This window comes from Podarcis tiliguerta (genome assembly GCF_965153285.1).
Source record: "Podarcis tiliguerta genome assembly, chromosome: 12".
Taxonomy (NCBI): Eukaryota; Metazoa; Chordata; class Lepidosauria; order Squamata; family Lacertidae; genus Podarcis; species Podarcis tiliguerta.
In genome coordinates, this window is record NC_139545.1 from 38,548,749 (window position 1) to 38,567,148 (window position 18,400).

At 44.4% G+C, this 18,400-nt stretch overlaps 1 protein-coding gene across 46 annotated transcripts in view; it reads left to right on the plus strand.

Moving 5' to 3' along the window:
• The window catches only part of KIAA1217, a 358,062-nt gene extending 340,583 nt beyond the window's left edge, over positions 1-17,479 (plus strand). For 8 of the 46 annotated variants that reach the window (XM_083406014.1, XM_083406019.1, XM_083406013.1 and 5 more), the window contains 10 exons: positions 2,052-2,182; positions 2,774-2,921; positions 4,446-4,935; positions 5,222-5,402; positions 6,263-6,414; positions 7,067-7,213; positions 8,562-8,681; positions 12,821-14,368; positions 14,882-15,007; positions 15,775-17,471. In XM_083406014.1, coding sequence (XP_083262140.1) covers positions 2,052-2,182; positions 2,774-2,921; positions 4,446-4,935; positions 5,222-5,402; positions 6,263-6,414; positions 7,067-7,213; positions 8,562-8,681; positions 12,821-14,368; positions 14,882-15,007; positions 15,775-16,296 — 3,565 coding nt within the window. In that variant the 3' untranslated portion in view covers positions 16,297-17,471. Of the gene's footprint in view, positions 1-2,051; positions 2,183-2,773; positions 2,922-4,445; positions 4,936-5,221; positions 5,403-6,262; positions 6,415-7,066; positions 7,214-8,561; positions 8,682-12,820; positions 14,369-14,881; positions 15,008-15,774 lie in introns of all 46 variants that reach the window. The other 38 variants (XM_083406007.1, XM_083406006.1, XM_083406008.1 and 35 more) reach the window with 15 other exon arrangements.
• Positions 17,480-18,400: the final 921 nt, after the last annotated feature.

An 18,400-nucleotide genomic window follows, 5' to 3' on the forward strand; every position in this document is an offset into this window, starting at 1 on the left:
TTTTGGAAGTTGAATCGACTTCCAAGGTACAACTGTAATTCCGTAGTTTAGAATTGTACTGGGGCAGATGTTACATTTCTGAATATTTCCATTGTGGTTTTTTGGGGTGTCATGTTTCCTTCAGCATGTTTAAGTGGGGACTCTGAAAAGGTTGCAGGTCTCCTTACTTGTGATTACAAATTTTGCACATTTCAGTTTCTTGCATCATGGAGCCTAATCCTATGCTATACTGCTAAGTGACACATGAGTATCTTATTTACAGTGGTTAGCTGCCTGCAGCAGCTTCCATGGATGTGAATAAAATTCTCTTATTTTTAGCTAATATATTAATGAATCCTTACATCTAGTTTTAGCTAGAATTGCTGATAAATGAATTTCCCTGTAGCCCATACAGGTGCGTTGAGCAAATCTGTCATCTTTTGACATACTTTTCTTAAACATGCTGTTCCTGTTCCTCATAACAGTTCTGTTCACTTGCGTTAAGAGGAATTATTTACAGCACAATCCTATGCATGCCTCCTCTGAAGTTAATCCCCCTGAGTTCTCTGGTGAGTCTGACAGCAGCCCTTTCCAACCTGGTGCCCCTCCAGATGTTGCTGCCATCGTCCTTCCCCATCGCTCATGCTGGCTGGGGCTGATGGGAGTTGTAGTCCAACAACATCTAGAAGGCACCAGGTTGTCAAAGGCTGGTGTACAGGATTGCAGCCTTGGCCATTTTACTACAATATTTCTGTTTTAATTGTTGATTATAGAAAATCGTCTTTAGCAGGCAATCCTCTGAAAGCCAATGGGCTGCTCTGACCATTTAATATGTAGTTTAAGAGTAGTTTAAAATACATATTTCTGCCTCTAAAAGCCCTACAGCTTTAGTGATCATATAGATTTAACACACTGTAGTCTATTCACACAGCTGGAGAATCTTGAGGAAAATAATCATATGCTGCAATCCTGCCTTGGAGTCAATCCCATTGAGCATAGTGGGGCTTAGTTCTGAGCAAATATGTGTTTACAACTGCACTGTGGAATATAAATCACATAGATATATTCATTATCAGAATTGTTTATACTGTCAAAGACTTAATCAGAACACAAAGCAAAAATAGCACAAAGCAGGAAGAATAGCCCATATATATTTTGGGGGCTTTGGGCTGTCTCATTTGGTATGTTTCATATATGTTAATAAAAGAAATGTGATTTATTGTTTTTAGAAAATGTACTTTAGCAGAGATTTGCAATTGTATATTCACATCAGCCCTATGAACTCCATCATTATTAATGTAAAGAGTTTCACTGCTGCCACATAGCGTATTGGCCTGAATACAGTGGTACCTCAGGTTAAGTACTTAATTCGTTCTGGAGGTCCGTTCTTAACCTGAAACTGTTCTTAACCTGAAGCACCACTTTAGCTAATGGGGCCTGCCGCGCCGCCGGAGCACGATTTCTGTTCTTATCCTGAAGCACGATTTCTGGGTTAGCGGAGTGTGTAACCTGAAGCATATGTAACCTGAAGCGTATGTAACCCAAGGTACCACTGTATAAGCTCTAGTTTCTTCCCATATTCTGACCGTGAAAAGTTAAAGTGCTGCTTAAATTCGCAACAGTACAAAAGTTGGCTTTTAGGATATCACTCCTGAAACAGACATACGGTAAAACAGAACCAAAAAATGTTTTCTTGCTGATTTACGGGTGTGAGTGCAGAATTGTAGCAATTGTATAGAGAGTTGTGATTTTAGCAATTGTACAGTAACTTTTGCAGGCTTGAAAGATCAAAGCCTTAAATTGGCTCGGAGTTACAATTCTACTAACCGCGGCAATTTTCAACCTGTAACCCAATTTTAAGGGAGCGGCTTATATTTATTGTATTGTCTTTTTTCCTCCCCCCCCCCCCCGAATTTTAAAGGTGTGGCTTATTTGCAGGTGCGGCTTATATTTGGGCCAATACAGTATACAAAAATTAGGACGGTATCCCAGGTGCTGAGAATGGATTTTGTCCCTAGCGTTGCCTGTCCACAAACAAAGTCAGGGTTCAACTCTTGTTCTCGCTTTTCCAGTGAGCTGGAAAGTTTTGTTGAAGATCTGAAGAAGGAATCCCTTACAGCCAATAGGACTGTTACACTGAAAGATGTTGAAGATGGGGCTTTTCTTCTACGGCAGGTTGGAGAGGCTGTCGCCACCCTCAAAGGTGACTTCCTTGCTTTATTATTTTATTTATTAAATTTGTAAAACTACTCTTCATCCGTAGATCTCGGGGTCGCTTATATAGTCCATTTGGAGATTTTCTCCGCCTCCCCCAATTTTTATTTTGGGGTGTGTGTGTGGGGGGGGATAATTAGGCCCATGTGTTGGCTTTTTGCAGTATAGTAGCGCAGAGAGCTTGCTGGGGAGAGCTTGCAGTAAAAAGAAGGGACTCAAAAATAACTTAAACAAGGTTTTAATAAGAAAAACAAAAACTCCTTAAACACTAAATACAAACAAACAAACACAACCCAACCACCAACCCATCCCCAGGGTAAAATGGCAGAGCTAGGTGCTGCTCCTTATATACTGTGGCCAATTCCCAACACAGCTTAATCAATGCAACTCAGCAGCACCTGCTATGCCTCACAGCTGCAAGGCTGGATCTCGTTAGTTTACTCTGGCCCTTGCTCTGGCCCCTTAAAGGTATACACATTGGGTGAAACAATGATGAACCTTTAGATTTAAAGAAACAGTTCAACACCATGCTGGTCTTCCTCTCTGTCTTAAAAATGCTTTATGGCTCTTGTTTTTGCAGGTGAATTTCCAACACTGCAGAATAAAATGCGGGCCATTCTCCGCATCGAGGTGGAAGCTGTGAGGTTTTTAAAGGAGGAACCTCATAAACTAGACATCCTACTGAAGAGAGTTCGCAGCATGACCGATATCCTCACCACCCTCCGGAGGTGATATATTTTATGCTTCTGTTTATTTATTTCTTCTTCTTTTTTACATTCTTCTGGACAGGTCATTGGCCTGATGCCATTACAAATTATATAATTGTTTTATATAGCTATGTTTCTATTGTTTATGTTTTCATGTTTCACAGGAAGTGATTCATGAATGGAATAGAACGGTGTGAGTGAGTGAGTGAGTGAGTGAGTGAATCAATCCATCCATCCATCAATCAATCAATCAATCAATCAGAAAAGGACAGGGTTTTCTCTTATCCTTCTTCCTTTTTGTTCTACAGCCCAAAGAGTTCAGATGAAGATTCTCAGCCTCCCAGTCCTCCTTACCCTAGTAGTTCCCATCGAATTCAATAGGACTCACTTCTGAGTAGATATGGTTAGGCTTCTTGCACTGTAGGTGTGTGAGATGGGCCTGATGTCAGGGTTTGGCACCAACCTACACAACAGGTGCCTGTGGACCAATAAGAGTGCTCAGTGGTGGAGGTGCCATCAGGACTGGACTTCGTGGCAGAAGTCTAGGGCCTCACTCCCGGGACCCAACAAATACAGCAGTCTTGCATTGCCACATTTGAAGAATTACCCCTAGAAGATAGTTAAGTCCAGAGTCTAAAAATTATCTGCCTGCCCCACAGCTCAAGCAGCCCTGCTGGTTTTCACACAGCTGGCTCCCATGTGTGAGAAGGGATATATTACGCTTAGCTTTAATGCCTCATCAACCCAACAATGAGAAATCCTTTTCAGTCCGGCGGCTGTATTCCTTATTTGACAACTTCTGAGAGCTTCCTGCCAGTGGTGAGCAGTGCTAGAGATATAAACAAGCATGGCGCCAAATGTGAATTTTACTTTTGGCGTTGTGGTTTAAACCACAGAGCCTAGGGCTTGCCAATCAGAAGGTCGGCAGTTCGAATCCTTGCGACGGGGTGAGCTCCTGTTGCTCAGTCCCTGCTCCTGCCAACCTAGCAGTTCGAAAGCACCTCAAAGTGCAAGTAAGATAAATAGGTACTGTTCCAGCGGGAAGGTAAACGCCGTTTCTGTGTGCTGCTCTGGTTTCGCCAGAAGTGGCTTGTCATGCTGGCCACATGACCCAGAAGCTGTATGCAGACAAATGCCAGCTCCCACGGCCAGTAAAGCGAGATGAGCGCCGCAACCCCAGAGTCGTCCGAGACTTGGCTTAACAGTCAGGGGTCCCTTTACCTTTACAGTAGGTTTGATTCTGCACACACTTAACATGCTGCTCTCTAGCCAGAAAAGCAAGACATCATCAGAGTTTAAGCCTACTTCTCAGGTAGGCAAAAATGTGTGCAAGGCTGGACTAGTGAGGGGTATAGACTGGGGAGAGTTCTGAAGGCCAGACAGAAGGCCGCATTTGAGCCCAAAGAATGAGATTCTCCACCCCTATTATAAAAGCAGTGTCACTTTCATACAGAAAATCACTAGAGGGAGCCCTTTCTTCAATAGAGAAACAAGACAGGGCTAGCTATATATATACTTCACCGTGTGACTGTCTTCCTCCTGTAGGCATGTTACCGATGGGCTGCTGAAAGGTGTGGATCCCTCACAGGCCGCCCAGTACAATGCCATGGAGAAAGCGACGGCGGCAGAAGTTCTGAAAAAACAGGACGACGCTGCAAAGAGCCCCGCTTCCCCAAAGCAAAAGGTTGGCGACCCCTCAGCCGAACTGTCTGTCAGGTCAGAGGTGATCCCTGTCTCGAGCATGACCGTCCACCATGCACAAAGCTCCCCGGTGGTCATGCATCAGTCTCAGCATTCAACAACACTGGTCAGCAATGCCCCCAATTCTCCCGTGGCAAACAGCCCCTCGGCAGGCTCATCCGCATCATGCCACCTGATGCCTGCCATGCCAGAGTCTGCTGCAGCCGCAGTGACAGCGACCACCCAGCAAACGCAGGCACCTCAGTCACCCCAAGTTAATGGCTCCACCATGCAAAGCCTTTTTATCGAGGAACTTCACAGCGCCAGTACCAGGAACAGAGCTCTGTCAATTGAGGTACACATGGTGCATGTTGTGGCAGGGAGGGTTTCGGGTGCCGTTGGCCATCTTAAGAATGAGGCAGGAGAACTCTGGGCTGTCTTTTTGGACAGTATAGGAGCCCTGTTTCTTGAGTGCCAAACTTAGCATGACATTAATAAATCTCATTTGTCAAAGATGGCTAGCAGAACTCGGAGCTTCTGCATATTTGATTCATCTAAAAGTTTATAAATAAAAATTTTAAATACAGAGTGAAGCCCAAACTGATTTCAAAATATTCCCCTCTGTGTGTGTTTCTTCTTAGAAAGCTGAGAAGAAATGGGAAGAGAAAAGGCAGAACCTCGATCACTACAACGGAAAAGAATTTGAAAAACTCCTCGAAGAAGCACAAGCCAATATCATGAAATCAATCCCAAACCTTGAGATGCCTCCACAAGCCACAGGCTCACCGAAAGCGGACGCAGCAGAAAAAACAGAAGTCTCTGGTAAGGCTTAGTGCATTACAGTAAGATAGATGGGTGGAGCTTCGATGTTGGACTCTCTTTTAAATGTGAAAGAAAACAGTAACTATTGACTTCCGAGCTCCAAGTCTTAGAGAAAACATATTGGTGGGAATGTAGGCCCTACTTGCTGATAAGTGGAAGGTGCATAACTCAGTGGTAGGGCACCTGCATGCAGAAAAGCTCCTGACACCTTCAGGTAGGGCTGGGAAAGATGATCTGCATGGAACTCTGGAGTGTCTCTGCCTGCCAGTGTAGTTGATAATGAGCTAGATGAACCCAATGGTCCAACTCATTCCTTCCTGTGTCCTTAGAAGCAGCCTCTACCCTATAAGCAGGGGTGGCCAACCCCCAAGAGGCTGCGATCTACTCACAGAGTTAAGAATGGGCAGTGATCTACCCCCTTTTTTGGGATTCAGGTCTAAGTTGTTGATTTTTTTTTTTTGAAAGGAAAGCCCTGTTTTGGGGGGTTCAGGTCCTTTTTTTTAGGGGAGCAAAACTTGCTGAGCTTCTTTGGGGTGAGCCAGTCATCTACCAGACGTCCAGTGATCTACCGGTAGATCACGATCTACCTGTTGGACTTGCCTGCTCTAAAGCAATACCTTACAAAGCAATTTTGGGCACAGTGCAACCAAGGATCTGGCACTTTCAGGCCCCATTGATCAATGCTCTGTTCAAGAGGGTTTCTACACTGAGCATCAAACACATGCTTAATTGGAAACTTGAGCAGCACGTTAAATCTCCCATCAAACATAAGTGGAATACCATGTTGGTTAACTTTAGGGTGGTAGGCCATGTTTTTAAAACCACTGCATCTACCACATTGTCGCACCTTGAATTTTCAGAAGAGGCTCCTAACCCAGAGCAGGAGACCGAAAAGCCAGTGAAGTCTCCACCTCCTCCACCTCCGCGTCGCAGTTATCTGATAGGATCCGGACTAAGCACAAGACTGGGAGAAGTCAGTTACGTGGCCAGGAAAGACAGCACTTTGGTCAAGGTTTGGTGATTGAGGCAATTGAAGCAAAATTAGATACCCAGAACAGGAAGAGCTTCTGGGCAAGACAATGTCTTTCTTACTTAGGTTGCCAATGGGGTGGGGTGGGTGTTTGGAGGTTTGTGACCCAAACGGGCATCGAAGGAAGACTGTCAGGAAATGCATTTCATACAGTAGGCTCTGCCCACCGCTGCTTTCATGGGAATCATTCTCCCTGTATTCTTATTTATAATAACGTGAGGAAGATTAGAAGCTGTGTTCATTCTATGCATGTTCAAGAATTTGAAAATAATCTTCAAGAAGCCAAATATTTAACACAGATTGACAAAATTGATGAGAACAGTTCCATAGAAACCTTTCTAGTGAGCTCTTCTCTGCTTGATTTATCCATCTGTCTGTTTCATTATCTCCCCCAGCCGCCCAAGGAGATACATTAAAATCTTTCCGTCACATAGCATGGCATGGTCTTAGGCTGCCAAATCTAAATGTGATAATTGATGTTGAATTTCTTCTGGAGAATGGGGTGGGATGATGCTTCCCCTTCAGGAAACTAAAGAAAATGTAATAGAGGGGAGCATTTCGCTTTGTTGGTGTCATGCTAATGGTCGAATTGCTTAAATATTAGTTTTTTTAAATTGTTTGTTATACTACTTAGGAAAGCAGTGAAGATGCTGCTCAAGGAGCACAGCCAAAAGTCCCTAAGGAAGACCATGCCTCTCCTCAACCCCTGGCTATGGGCACAATTCCACCTGCAAAGGAGGAGGAGGAAGAGGATGGAGACAGAATAATGGCAGAATTACAGGTATGACGAGGCTGGACCTGCAGAGATATGTACCTTGGATATTCCAAGGGAATTAAGTCCTATTTAATGGGCAAGGGAGCTCCTTCAGGAAATACACATTGTCGCTCATTGCTGCAGCCTGTATCAAGATATGGTCTCAGGCGTAAGTAAATGGGATAAGAGGGGGAAAGCTTGTTTCTATGGCTTTCTGGTGCACACATCCATTTCATATACCGGTACAACTTGGTTCAGGTCAGGAAAAACTGGATCTGAAAGAGGATTTGAATATTTGTGGCCATAAACAGGCCAAAGATCAGAGTTAGATTCCAGTGGTTTGAACTCCGGATCCTATTGTCAGCAAGTATTCAGAACTTGCCTAAGGATTATCTAGCCTGCTCGTTCATTGTAACGAATGGTTTTTCTGTGACATTGCAGAAGTCTAGGGGCGCAATCTAACAACTGTCAGTCACAATCAAGTCCTGTTCGGTTGCTCTTGAGAGCTGTGACTGACTTGGGCTAGATTGTGTTGCTTACTATGCGATTGGTATTGACTGCATATTTGACGTGCACTTTGGGGGCACTCTTCGTGCCAGAGTCTGTGGAAGACAAAACTATTCATTATATTAAAATAATATCTCCACTGGCTCTCACATCTGTCAGTGATTCCAAGAAGGAGGTGAACACATAGATGGTTATCAAGCTTCAACAAATCTTCTCATGGGGCTAACTATGATGGCAGGCCCTCCTTGCTGTGGCAAACTAATGAGGTAATAATGTTCTGGGACGCTTTTATTTTTACCGTTGGTCACAACTTGCTCTTACTCAAAAGGTGTAGAATTCTTGTTACAAAGAACTAGCAGCTGTAGATTCCAGCTCTAAAACAAGGCTGGGGAGTGCAGTGTGGAGCTTGATTCTCTTTCAGTAACCTTTTTTCAGCCTGTAACATTTCAAACAATTAGTGTGGACTGGAAGAGAGAGAAACCATTATTGAATTTATAACTTTGTATGCCACATAAAGATCTCTGGGTAACATTAGCTGTGGCATGATTGTCAGGTTAAAGGTTTGTTTTAAATAAACCCGCATGACATGAGGCATGTAGTTTCATCAGCCAATTCATATAGTATTGCTGTGCTATCATTTTGAGACAGGGCTTCACAGCTGGCCAGTAGGAACTAACCCTTAGCTTTTCAGCCTAGACATAATTTCTGGGCCCCTGTTGATATAGCCTTGTTTGATCAGAGTCGGTCCTGAAGAAGCTCAGAGGAAAAAAGTAAGCAAGCAAACTCTTGACTGGAACGGCTCCAGGAAGTGACTTGGCTCTTGACTGGAAAAGGTCTTCCGATAACATGCCATGTTTTAACTCTCTAGGCTTTCCAGAAGTGCTCTTACATGGATGTAAACTCAAACAGCCATGTTGAACAGTCCAGAAATGACACTCACACAAAAGATGCAAGGCCTGTGGCCTTAATACATCCCAAGGAGAAGAAGGTAACAGTGGCATTTGAGTTCTGCCACATCCTCTTGGCCTCACCTTCTTCCCTTGCTTCCAAACTAACCCTGTGCCTTGTGCATTGTTTACTCTCTCTCTTTCTCTCTCTCTCTGTGCTGTGTTGGCTGTGTTTTCATGTATCTAGATTTGTGACCCATCTTAGCACCAAGGTTCTCAAGATGCTACTAGCCTTTAGGAAAACAGAATTAATATGTGGTGAATGAGGAAATGTTTAAGCGACTCAACACAAATCTTAGGATTACTTCTGTTGTACAGTGGGGTACAAATGCTCTTAAGATCTGAAGTTTAGGCATTTTTATTTTTAAATTTTCTATCACACCTAATTTTCCGGGGAAACTCAAGGTAGCTAACAAATCTGTAGCAGAATAGAAAACAGGTATCAATCCCCAAAACGAACCAACTGTGCAATCAAAATTCTAACGTAAATCTGAAATAAATTTTAACCATTCCAACAGTGACATCACCTAAGGTTATCTTCTTGAGACCAAAGAAAGGATACAGTGTTTAAACGTACAGTCATACCTCATGTTGTGTCCGCTTCAGGTTACATCTTTTCAAGTTGCATCCTGCGGCAAGCCCGGAAGTACTGGAACGGTTACTTCCGGGTTTCGCTGCTGACACATGAGCAGAAGCGCTAAATCGCACCCCACGCATGCACAGACGCAGCACTTCCAGATGTGAACGCTTTGAGTTGTGGGCGTGCCTCCAGGACAGATTACGTCCACAACTCAAGGTTCCACTGTAGTGATCTGAGTGTCTGTAAGACACAGCGTTTGAATTTGGCTCTGAGAATACTAAGGTAAGAAAATTGAAATAAAGTAGTGCCCATTTTGCTGCAGACCAGTGACAAACTGCAATCCTACGTACACTTACCGGAGAGTAAGCTGCATTGACCACAGTGGGACAGTTCCTGAGTAAACACAGTATTGCTTTGAAAGTTTGCTTTATAATAAGAGGAGCAGTAGCTGGAATGCATATGATAACACCAACTGGGGAAAGCAATTGCCAGTTTCAATATTGCTTTCAACGCAATAGCTCTAAAGCTCCAGGCAAATTGTTACACAAAGCAGATTCCTTTCTAATTTTTGCATTCATAGTTAGGGGACCTTTGGGGTGGTATTAATACCTGCTTAGGAATTTTGTTCAGCTATAACTGAAGTAGAATCAGGTGGAATTAAGATGCTGCACCTGAATAAAAATGTAACTCCATCGGTTCAACTCCCTGTTCCAGGGAACAAGGCCATCTTTTCCTTCCCTAGCAAAGATAAACACAATCCAGACCATAGAGTACCTTTTGCCCAAAGTGTAGTTTGAACCTGCAACCCTGAGATTAAGAGTCTCATGCTCTACTGACTGAGCTATGCTGCAGGGTAGCTTTGTGTATGTATACTCAACACCTCTAACTTGGCATACTCAAGGCAGCATTCGATGTTGGCTTCCCGATTTCCTGCAACTGGCGAGATGAAACATGCAGTGAGCCATCTCTCTCATGTGCTCTGAGCAGCATGTAGCGCTTTGCTAGCTTTAAATAATAATACTGAATAGCCTTTTGACCCTAGAAGCCAGAATATTTCCGACAACACATGAAACACTTCATGCCAATTGTCCATGTAATGCCACCTACATCTTTGGCTCTTTTTGACTTCTGCTTGGTTTGCATGAAACCTTTTTCACCTTTTCTCCTGGATCCTTAGGAGGGGTTATGGTTTCCTTGACGTGCTAACAAACCACATATGCATGGGGTGGGAGCAAGTTTTAAGTTGCCTCTTGTACAATGATAGTTGTCTTCCAGACTCTTGTACTGTGCTGTGTTTTTAAAATCAAGACACCCGTGTTGAAAAACAAGTAGTTAACTTGAACTTGTGATGGCTTTAGTGTGACAGGATAGTCATTCTGATTCTGGAGATTGATACAGTTGGTGTATCAATGGACAGGGCTGGGACATGGAGGCCCAGGAAAGTTGAGCATTTGCTGGGGGCCTCCTGAAGAGAGCCCCATGGATCTGCTACACTTACTTATTGGGGGGCAGAGCCTGGAGGCTGCCTTGCCCACAAGCACTCCAAAACCTGTAGCAGATCCTGCCAATGGACTAGGATTGTTATCTAATGTGGATGGACAATCCTATACAGTGGTGCCTCGCAAGACGAAAATAATCCGTTCCACGAGTCTCTTCGTCTTGCGGTTTTTTTCATCTTGCGAAGCAACCCTATTAGCGGCTTAGCGCTATTAGCGGCTTAGCGGATCAGCTGATAAGCGGCTTAGCAGACCAGCTGATAAGCAGCTTAGCGGCTTGGGGAAAGGGGGGGGGGGAGGAAAAATACCCCGCAGGAACTCGCAAGACATTTTCGTCTTGCGAAGCAAGCCCATAGCAAATTCGTTTTGCGAAGCACCTCCAAAACGGAAAACCCTTTCGTCTAGCGGGTTTTCCGTCTTGCGAGGCATTCGTCTTGCGAGGCACCACTGTATTCTCAAATTATGTGACTATACCTTTTTTGTTGTGGTCCAGCAACAATTTTGCTTGAAGTTGTTTCTGTTACGAACAGACTAAAACTGTAGTCTATCAGTGGAAGCATTTGACTCTCTATCTCATCGTTGCACATCCTTTTGTAGCACTGCTGGTCAGAGTAACAAGTTGGGAGCACTTTTTTACTGAACTAGCAGGAATGCATTTGAAATGCAAAGGCAAGATGTCCTGATCTCCCCCGCAGCCAGTCACTATTGGAGTCGTTTTTGCAAACCAGGAGTCATAAATCCACCTCGATACACACGAGTACTGAGGACCGTTGTAGTGTTGCAAGTAGATGCTGGAGCTGGCCAGGGTGTGTGTGTGTGTGTGTGCAGGGGAAAAGGGCCCTTGCAGCAGTTCCTGCTGCCAAAATGCATAGGCTGTGCCAGCAGACCTACTTAATCCATTTTCAGCAGAAACAGACAATGTTGTACCTCGCAGTGGGAGCTGCTGCTTCTTTTCCCAGGGTGCTGCCTCTTCAACCACACCCGGGATTTTTACCTCTTGCTTTTCTCCATTCCTATAAAATAAGGTATTGACTCTGCGTGTAAAAATCCACTTTTGTATCAGTTGCGACATTCAGTACTAATGTCAACATCAGGAGAGACTGAGGATGAGGGATAGGAAACGCCACCAGCAATGTTCTTGCCACCATCTAATCTAATACCAGGTTTGAATGTGATTGTTTTGCAAGACTTCTTTGCAAGCCACTCTTGAGAGCCTCTTGGGTTACAAAGAAAAATGTAGCTCTTCTAAATAAACAAGCTCCGAAAGCTATTTACCGTAGGGATGCCTTGTTGGGCCTCTCTGCCTTGCCCTAGGGGCTCTCCCTAAGCCATGCCCCTCTTTGCCCCTGCTCCACAGCCTCCTCCAGTTCTTCTGCCTGGCTGACATGTGTCCTTGAACTCAAACCATGCCCATGGATGAGTGTAGACATAAAAACCTCTGGCTTTTGTGTGGCTGGACCATAACCTACTGTACCAAGATAAGAGAGTCACTTCCGTTGCCCCACCTTCCACTTAGATGTGACCCCTGAAAGGTTGCTCACTGGAGAATGCAGCCCTCCAGCTGGAGAAAAACTAAAAAACCCCACCCGCTAATCAAATGTAATGGTTATACCAGAGGAAGAGGCCTTTCTGAGCTAGTCAGCTTGGAGAACTGGCTTCAGTGTTAGCAGTCAGCATTCTAGTCCTAATGGTGTGGTCACTGTTTCCTAACCAAGTTTAGTCCAACAGCCTAAATGAAAGGTTTCTGTTTCATACAAAACAATCATTGAAAGGGAGGAATATTATCAAGATGGCACAAATGTTGTACAGGATGTAAAGTCTATGGAGGGGTTGCTTAAAGGACTCATTCTAGAACCCGTGTTGTCTGCCTGCATAGTTTTGTATGTAATACAAAGTTCTACCAGATTTGGAGTAAACCCCTGGAAGAGGTGCAAAAACCCGCTGAAGACCATGGAAATGGCTCTGCATTGATGTAGAAAGTGGCCCGTTCACATTATCTGTACTTTATCTGATGATGTGCTAAATAATTGGGGGGAAATAGTCCCAGCCTTAAAAAAAAAAGTTGTATCCCTCAGTAACTAAGTAATGCAACTCTTCCCCCTAGGTGTATGGGGAGGCAACAAAAGATAGTGACCATCCCAAGCACCAGACAGAAGAGATGGTCTCGGATGCTCCCAGCATTGCTGAAAACTCTGCCTTCAGCAAAGATTTGCTTTTGGAGAATAAGGAGTATGCACAAACAAATTCTCTTAAGCTGAAAACAAACTGCTCCATTGTGTTAGACAATGAAAGGAAGACGGGGCCTGAAGAAGCACAATGTCCCGCAGTTGAAACTGGAAGACAAAGGTCAACCAATGCTGCACTTAGAGAGACTGGTCATGGTTCACCCCAGAATGAGCCTCTCAGTGGTGCAGGGGCACCTCCTGTCAGTCAAACAGACTCATACACTCAGGAGGCTTCTCCTAAGTCTCCAGAGGAACAAGAAATGTCTGCTGGGGCCTATAATCAAGTTGTGCTGAGGCATAAGGCACCTAGAAATGTTACCTTAAATAGTATGGATGAGGCAGAGTCGCCAACTAGCTCTCCAAGTGATGAAAGCCCACCATCGGAGAACATTGCTTTCATGATTACCAAAACGGCAGTCCAGTTTCTGTCCAGTGGAGAGGTCCACGATATAGTCAACAGGCAGGGAGAAGATGTGCAAACTGTGAACATTGATTCCAGAAAGGAAGCAACATCCCAACAAGGGACGCTAGAGAACCGTGAAAGTGAAGAGCCCGTGGTCTGCTTGGACAAAAAACCGGTAATCATTATTTTTGATGAGCCAATGGACATCCGATCAGCTTATAAAAGACTTTCAACGATATTTGAGGAATGTGATGAAGAGCTGGAAAAAATGATGACAGAAGAGAAGATAGAGGAAGAAGAGGAGGAGGAAGAAGACCAAGAACCTGAGACACATGGTGCCCGTAACATAGGAGTTACCAGAGCAGACAGTCATAGGAGTCATGGGGCTGATGACGCAACAAGCGGCAGATTTGAGCAGGACTTCAGACAACGCTATCTGTCTAATTCAGCGACTCAAGCCAAACTCCTTGAAGGGCAGGAAACAGATGAGGTGGATCTCAGGAAATCTCCTTACATTTATGCGCCACATCCAGAGTCAAAGCTGGACACTCCCGATACAAAGAAGAAATTCAAGTTTAAATTTCCTAAAAAGCAGCTGGCTGCTCTTACGCAGGCAATCCGCACAGGGACTAAAACCGGCAAGAAAACTTTGCAAGTGGTTGTGTATGAAGAGGAGGAGGAGGACGGCACTGTGAAACAGCACAAAGAGGCAAAAAGGTTTGAAATCCCGAGCAGTCGGCCCGATGACGCTTCCGGGAAGGAGGAGCCAAACCTAACTGTACAGACTTCTAGGACTGAAGAAATTAGAAAGAACACGTACAGGACTCTGGACAGCCTGGAGCAGACTATTAAGCAACTGGAGAGCACTATTAGTGAGATGAGCCCAAAATCAGTTTCTGAAGCTCCAGCCCGATCTGAGGGAACTTCTGTCCCGGGCTTTTTCTCACCAAAAGAATCCCTAGCGCTGGAAGAGACTATTGCTGATGTTGAACCCCCTTCCTCAATACCGTCAACTTCACGTAAGGTACTTTAGTATGAGAAATCACAACTCCAGCTGCTTTCTAAAACAAAATCTGCCGTAATAATCACCATTAAGCAAGAGGTGTCTTCTGATTGGTTTGCTTCCTTTCGGGTGGCTTGTTTGGTGCATCCATTAGGTGTCTAACAGCTAATAGATTTGTGTGTGGTTTTATTTTAAATAAAATAAAATCTCTCCTGCTGATTGGTGATGGGCAATCAAAGGAAGCTTGGTCAGCTGTGGGCGAATCAAAATACCTGGGACTGCCAGTTAAACGTAGGTTGATCTGTAGTTGAGCCTTTGACCTCCCTTTTTGATTCCTGGAATTAACACCAGTGGTGTGCCTTGTGGTGTGGATCCTTTTGGTGCTTCCCGTGCATGTCTTGGGGGCTTTGCCTTCTCACTCAAAGCAGCTTTGGCCATGGTGCGTGAGCCTCCACCTTGCCCATGCACTGATGCTCACCCCACGTTTCCCTTATCTCTCTCCCCTTCCCCTTGGCACCCCAACCTTCCTCACAGGGTTCAACCAGCACGTCACAGACCAGCAGGATGCCAATCCCTGCAGCCGCAAAAAGTAGACAGCAAAGCAACGCAGACAAAACAAGCAAACCGCACAAGCTACAGGATCAACGCCAGTACAGACAGGTAGTTTTACCCTAAACCCAAAGCTTGGGTTGGACTTGAAAGCGGATTGTGTGTGTTTGGTAAATGTGTAAGTCAAGTGACCGACTTGGATGATACCAAATAATGGACTTTTGTCTTCCCGCTGAAATCTGGAATTGGAAATCCAGGGAATTGGGGGGGGGGGCATGAAAATATTTAATGGTAGCATTGTCTCTCTCTCTCTCTCTCTCCCTCCCTCCCTCATGCTTGCGCATGTCTGCAGTAAACCATCTCCTGCTTTTTTGAGTTTTGTTCCAGTACTCGGCTGCAGTTTCCTAAATGTCAGCGACGGGAACAGATGCCGTTTGAAGCATTTCAGATGACACTGTCGATACTAACTCCCTGTTTAACAGACCGCAGTGAGAGCCTATTAACCACCCACCAAAATGTTTCCACCCTCACCTAACAACCCTACAAGCATGGCCAATGTGGTGAACAGCCCAGTTTTTGTGGCGCCCTCCTTTCCCCACCCTCTTCTCCTGTCAACTTCTCCCACACTCTGTCCATCTTCTGTCCCATAGCTGAGGGAGGGGTGGCGGGAAGGAAGGAAGGAAGGAAGGAAGGAAGGAAGGAAGGAAGGAGGGAGGCCTCCCAGGTCCAGCCCATAGGTGCAAGATTTAGTGCCAGCTTCAGAGAGACTATATCCATTCTTCCTTTCTGCAAGCCTATTTTCCCATACAGCTCCTCTTTTTTTGGTTTATTGTGTATGTTGACTTAAATTGTCTCCCACCATCTTTATTTATTTACAGGCTAATGGAAGTGCTAAGAGAGCTGGTGGGGACTGTAAGGCCACTTCCCCTAACCTGTCTGCTTCAAAAATCCCAGCCTTTCCTTCCACCTCTGGGAAAAGTAGCTCTGTTTCTAGTGGTGATAGCACTAACCTTCTGAGCCCCCCTACTAAAGCCTCTGCCCCGTCTTCTAACCCTCTCAGTCCTTCAACAGGTCGCCCTCCTCATTCCGCTTCCCTAATCCCCTCTGTCTCGAATGGCTCCTTGAAGTTCCAGAGTCCCGCTCACACAGGTAAAGGTCACCATCCTCTTTCATTCTCAATACAGACTCAAAATGGCCGGCCACCCCCTCTTCCTCCAGCTCCCTTTTCCTCTTCCTCCTTCTCCTCTCCCCCCTTCTCCTCCTCCTCTCCCTCATCACTGAGTCAAGGGTCGAAGAGCATCCGCTCGATCCACACACCCAGCTTCACCAGCTACAAGTCCCAGAACGGAAGTGTCAGCAAACCCGCCCAATCTTCCTCCATCACCAAGGAATCAACTTAAAAGCTCTATACCGGCTAGTGCAAGTTGCAGACAAAACCTTCTCAGTTGCTGATGTCGACATTGCCCACCGGTATTGCAGCTGAGGAGCGCATACCAAACTTGCTGCAGAGTTTCAGGCTGAAATTCGAAACTTGTGCTAAATACTGGGTTATTACAAGTGAGAGACAAAAAGTAGTTTTGTAGGCATTCGCTGCTGTCAAAATGCAAGAGGGGGGAGGGCGAGGGTGGGGGGGTGGTTGGGGTCCCTTCAGCCAGAAACTGTTACAAAAAAGTACAATGGGAGTATGAATGAAACTAGAAGTATGAGTGCACAGACATGGATTGAGCATGAAAATAAAGTGTATTAAAGCGAGTTATTTTGTATAAAGCTATTTTTAAGTATGAGAACTAAACATCGTGTGATAATGCAAAATTATAAAACTGAAACTAAGATATTTTTCTTTTATTTTAGTGTTATCCAAATTTGTTACAGATTTCTATTTTTGTCAAAAAACAAAAACAAAAAAAACCCTTCATGGTTACTTTCAGAAATCTTTTTTGCCAAAACATTTGATACTATTATAACGTACATTTTGATAGTTATGCTGAACACCTTCCTCTGCACAAGCGACAAGAGTGAAGACTGAGACTGACGTGGTAGGAGGCAACTTTACCTATTGCACTGCCATTCAGATTATATTTAATAATAATTTGCAATGCCAAGGAAAAGAATTGTTTTTACATTTAGGCATTTGCTGATTCCCTTTTGCTTCCTTCATTTTTCCATTTTACTGAGACCTGGGTAAATCATGTAGTACTACCATGTGGATTATTTTTTAAAAGTGTATACTTCTGTACTGTTCTGTATAATGGAAAAACCTCTGTACATATTATAATATAAATATACAAATATAAATATATAAATATAAAATATAAGTACAGTATGCGGCTGGGCACAGACAAGAGTAGTTTTCGACACCAAAGGTCCATTTTATGCATGGTTCTCAAGTACACTTTGGGAAAAGGTCAGTGAGGGACAATTGGGAGTTGCCAAGGGGGGTGGGGGTGGGCAGGGATGGGTTTCAAAAAGCAACCTGTGTGGCAAGGCGAGTGGTTCTTTTTGTAAATATCTTATTTGTACAACACTATAATACATAAGCAAAAAAAAAAAAACCTTTGCAAAAATAAAGGGCTGCATGCTTATGTTGTGGTATGATTTTGTCACTAATCAATTATTTTGTAGTTTTCATACTAGCCCACTGAAAGAAAAGGGCATAAGCACTTTAAAGTCATGGTGGGTTGTGTCTGCTGTTTGTTATAAATACATACGAAGGTGAGCAACTTCATGCACTGACCAAAATGCACTAGTTTTACCTGTGCAGGTTACGTTTTGTCAGTGGCAGCTGTCTCAACCCGCTTAATGGTAGGGCCAGCACTAGCCGTACACAGAGGACAGTGTGTAAATGGCTACTAGGCTATACACTCCCTGTAGCAGGATGCCCTTGAATGCCTACTGCTGGGAATCACATGTGGGGAGTGTTGTTGCACTCAGGTCTTACCTGTGGGTTTCCCATAGGCCTCTGGCTGGAGGGTGGAATAGGATGCTGGACTAGATGAGCCAATGGTTTGATCCAGCAGGGCAGCTTGTCTTGTCTACAAGTGGCCATTTTTCTGCAGGAAATCATGATAGGAAGCTGAGGTCCAATGCAGCTTCCTCTCTCAAAATTTTTGTGTTATGCACACACCACAGTATTTTCCCTTATTAGCTTAAGTTTTTTACATCATGTGCAGCTTGACCACAACCTAGAATCCCCAACTGGTGGCTGCCACTAACATAGGGGCAACATCCTGCTTGTCTTGCTTGTTTTATAATAACGTGCGGCAGATTATCGTGCTGGCCCAACACTGCAATCTGCAAAAATGTAAGTGAACAGAAGCCTCTTACGTGACCTTGTTCAGGAATTTTAAGGAGCCAGTAGTTTTTAAATTAGTGCAGTTTTCAAAGGGATGGTCTCCCATCTGAATCCAAAATGGCAGCCAGCTGACTTCAAGACATAAAAGAAAACCTGCTCCTTGATCTCAGGAACCATCACGCAAAATCTGATTACAATATCTTAAGTGTCCA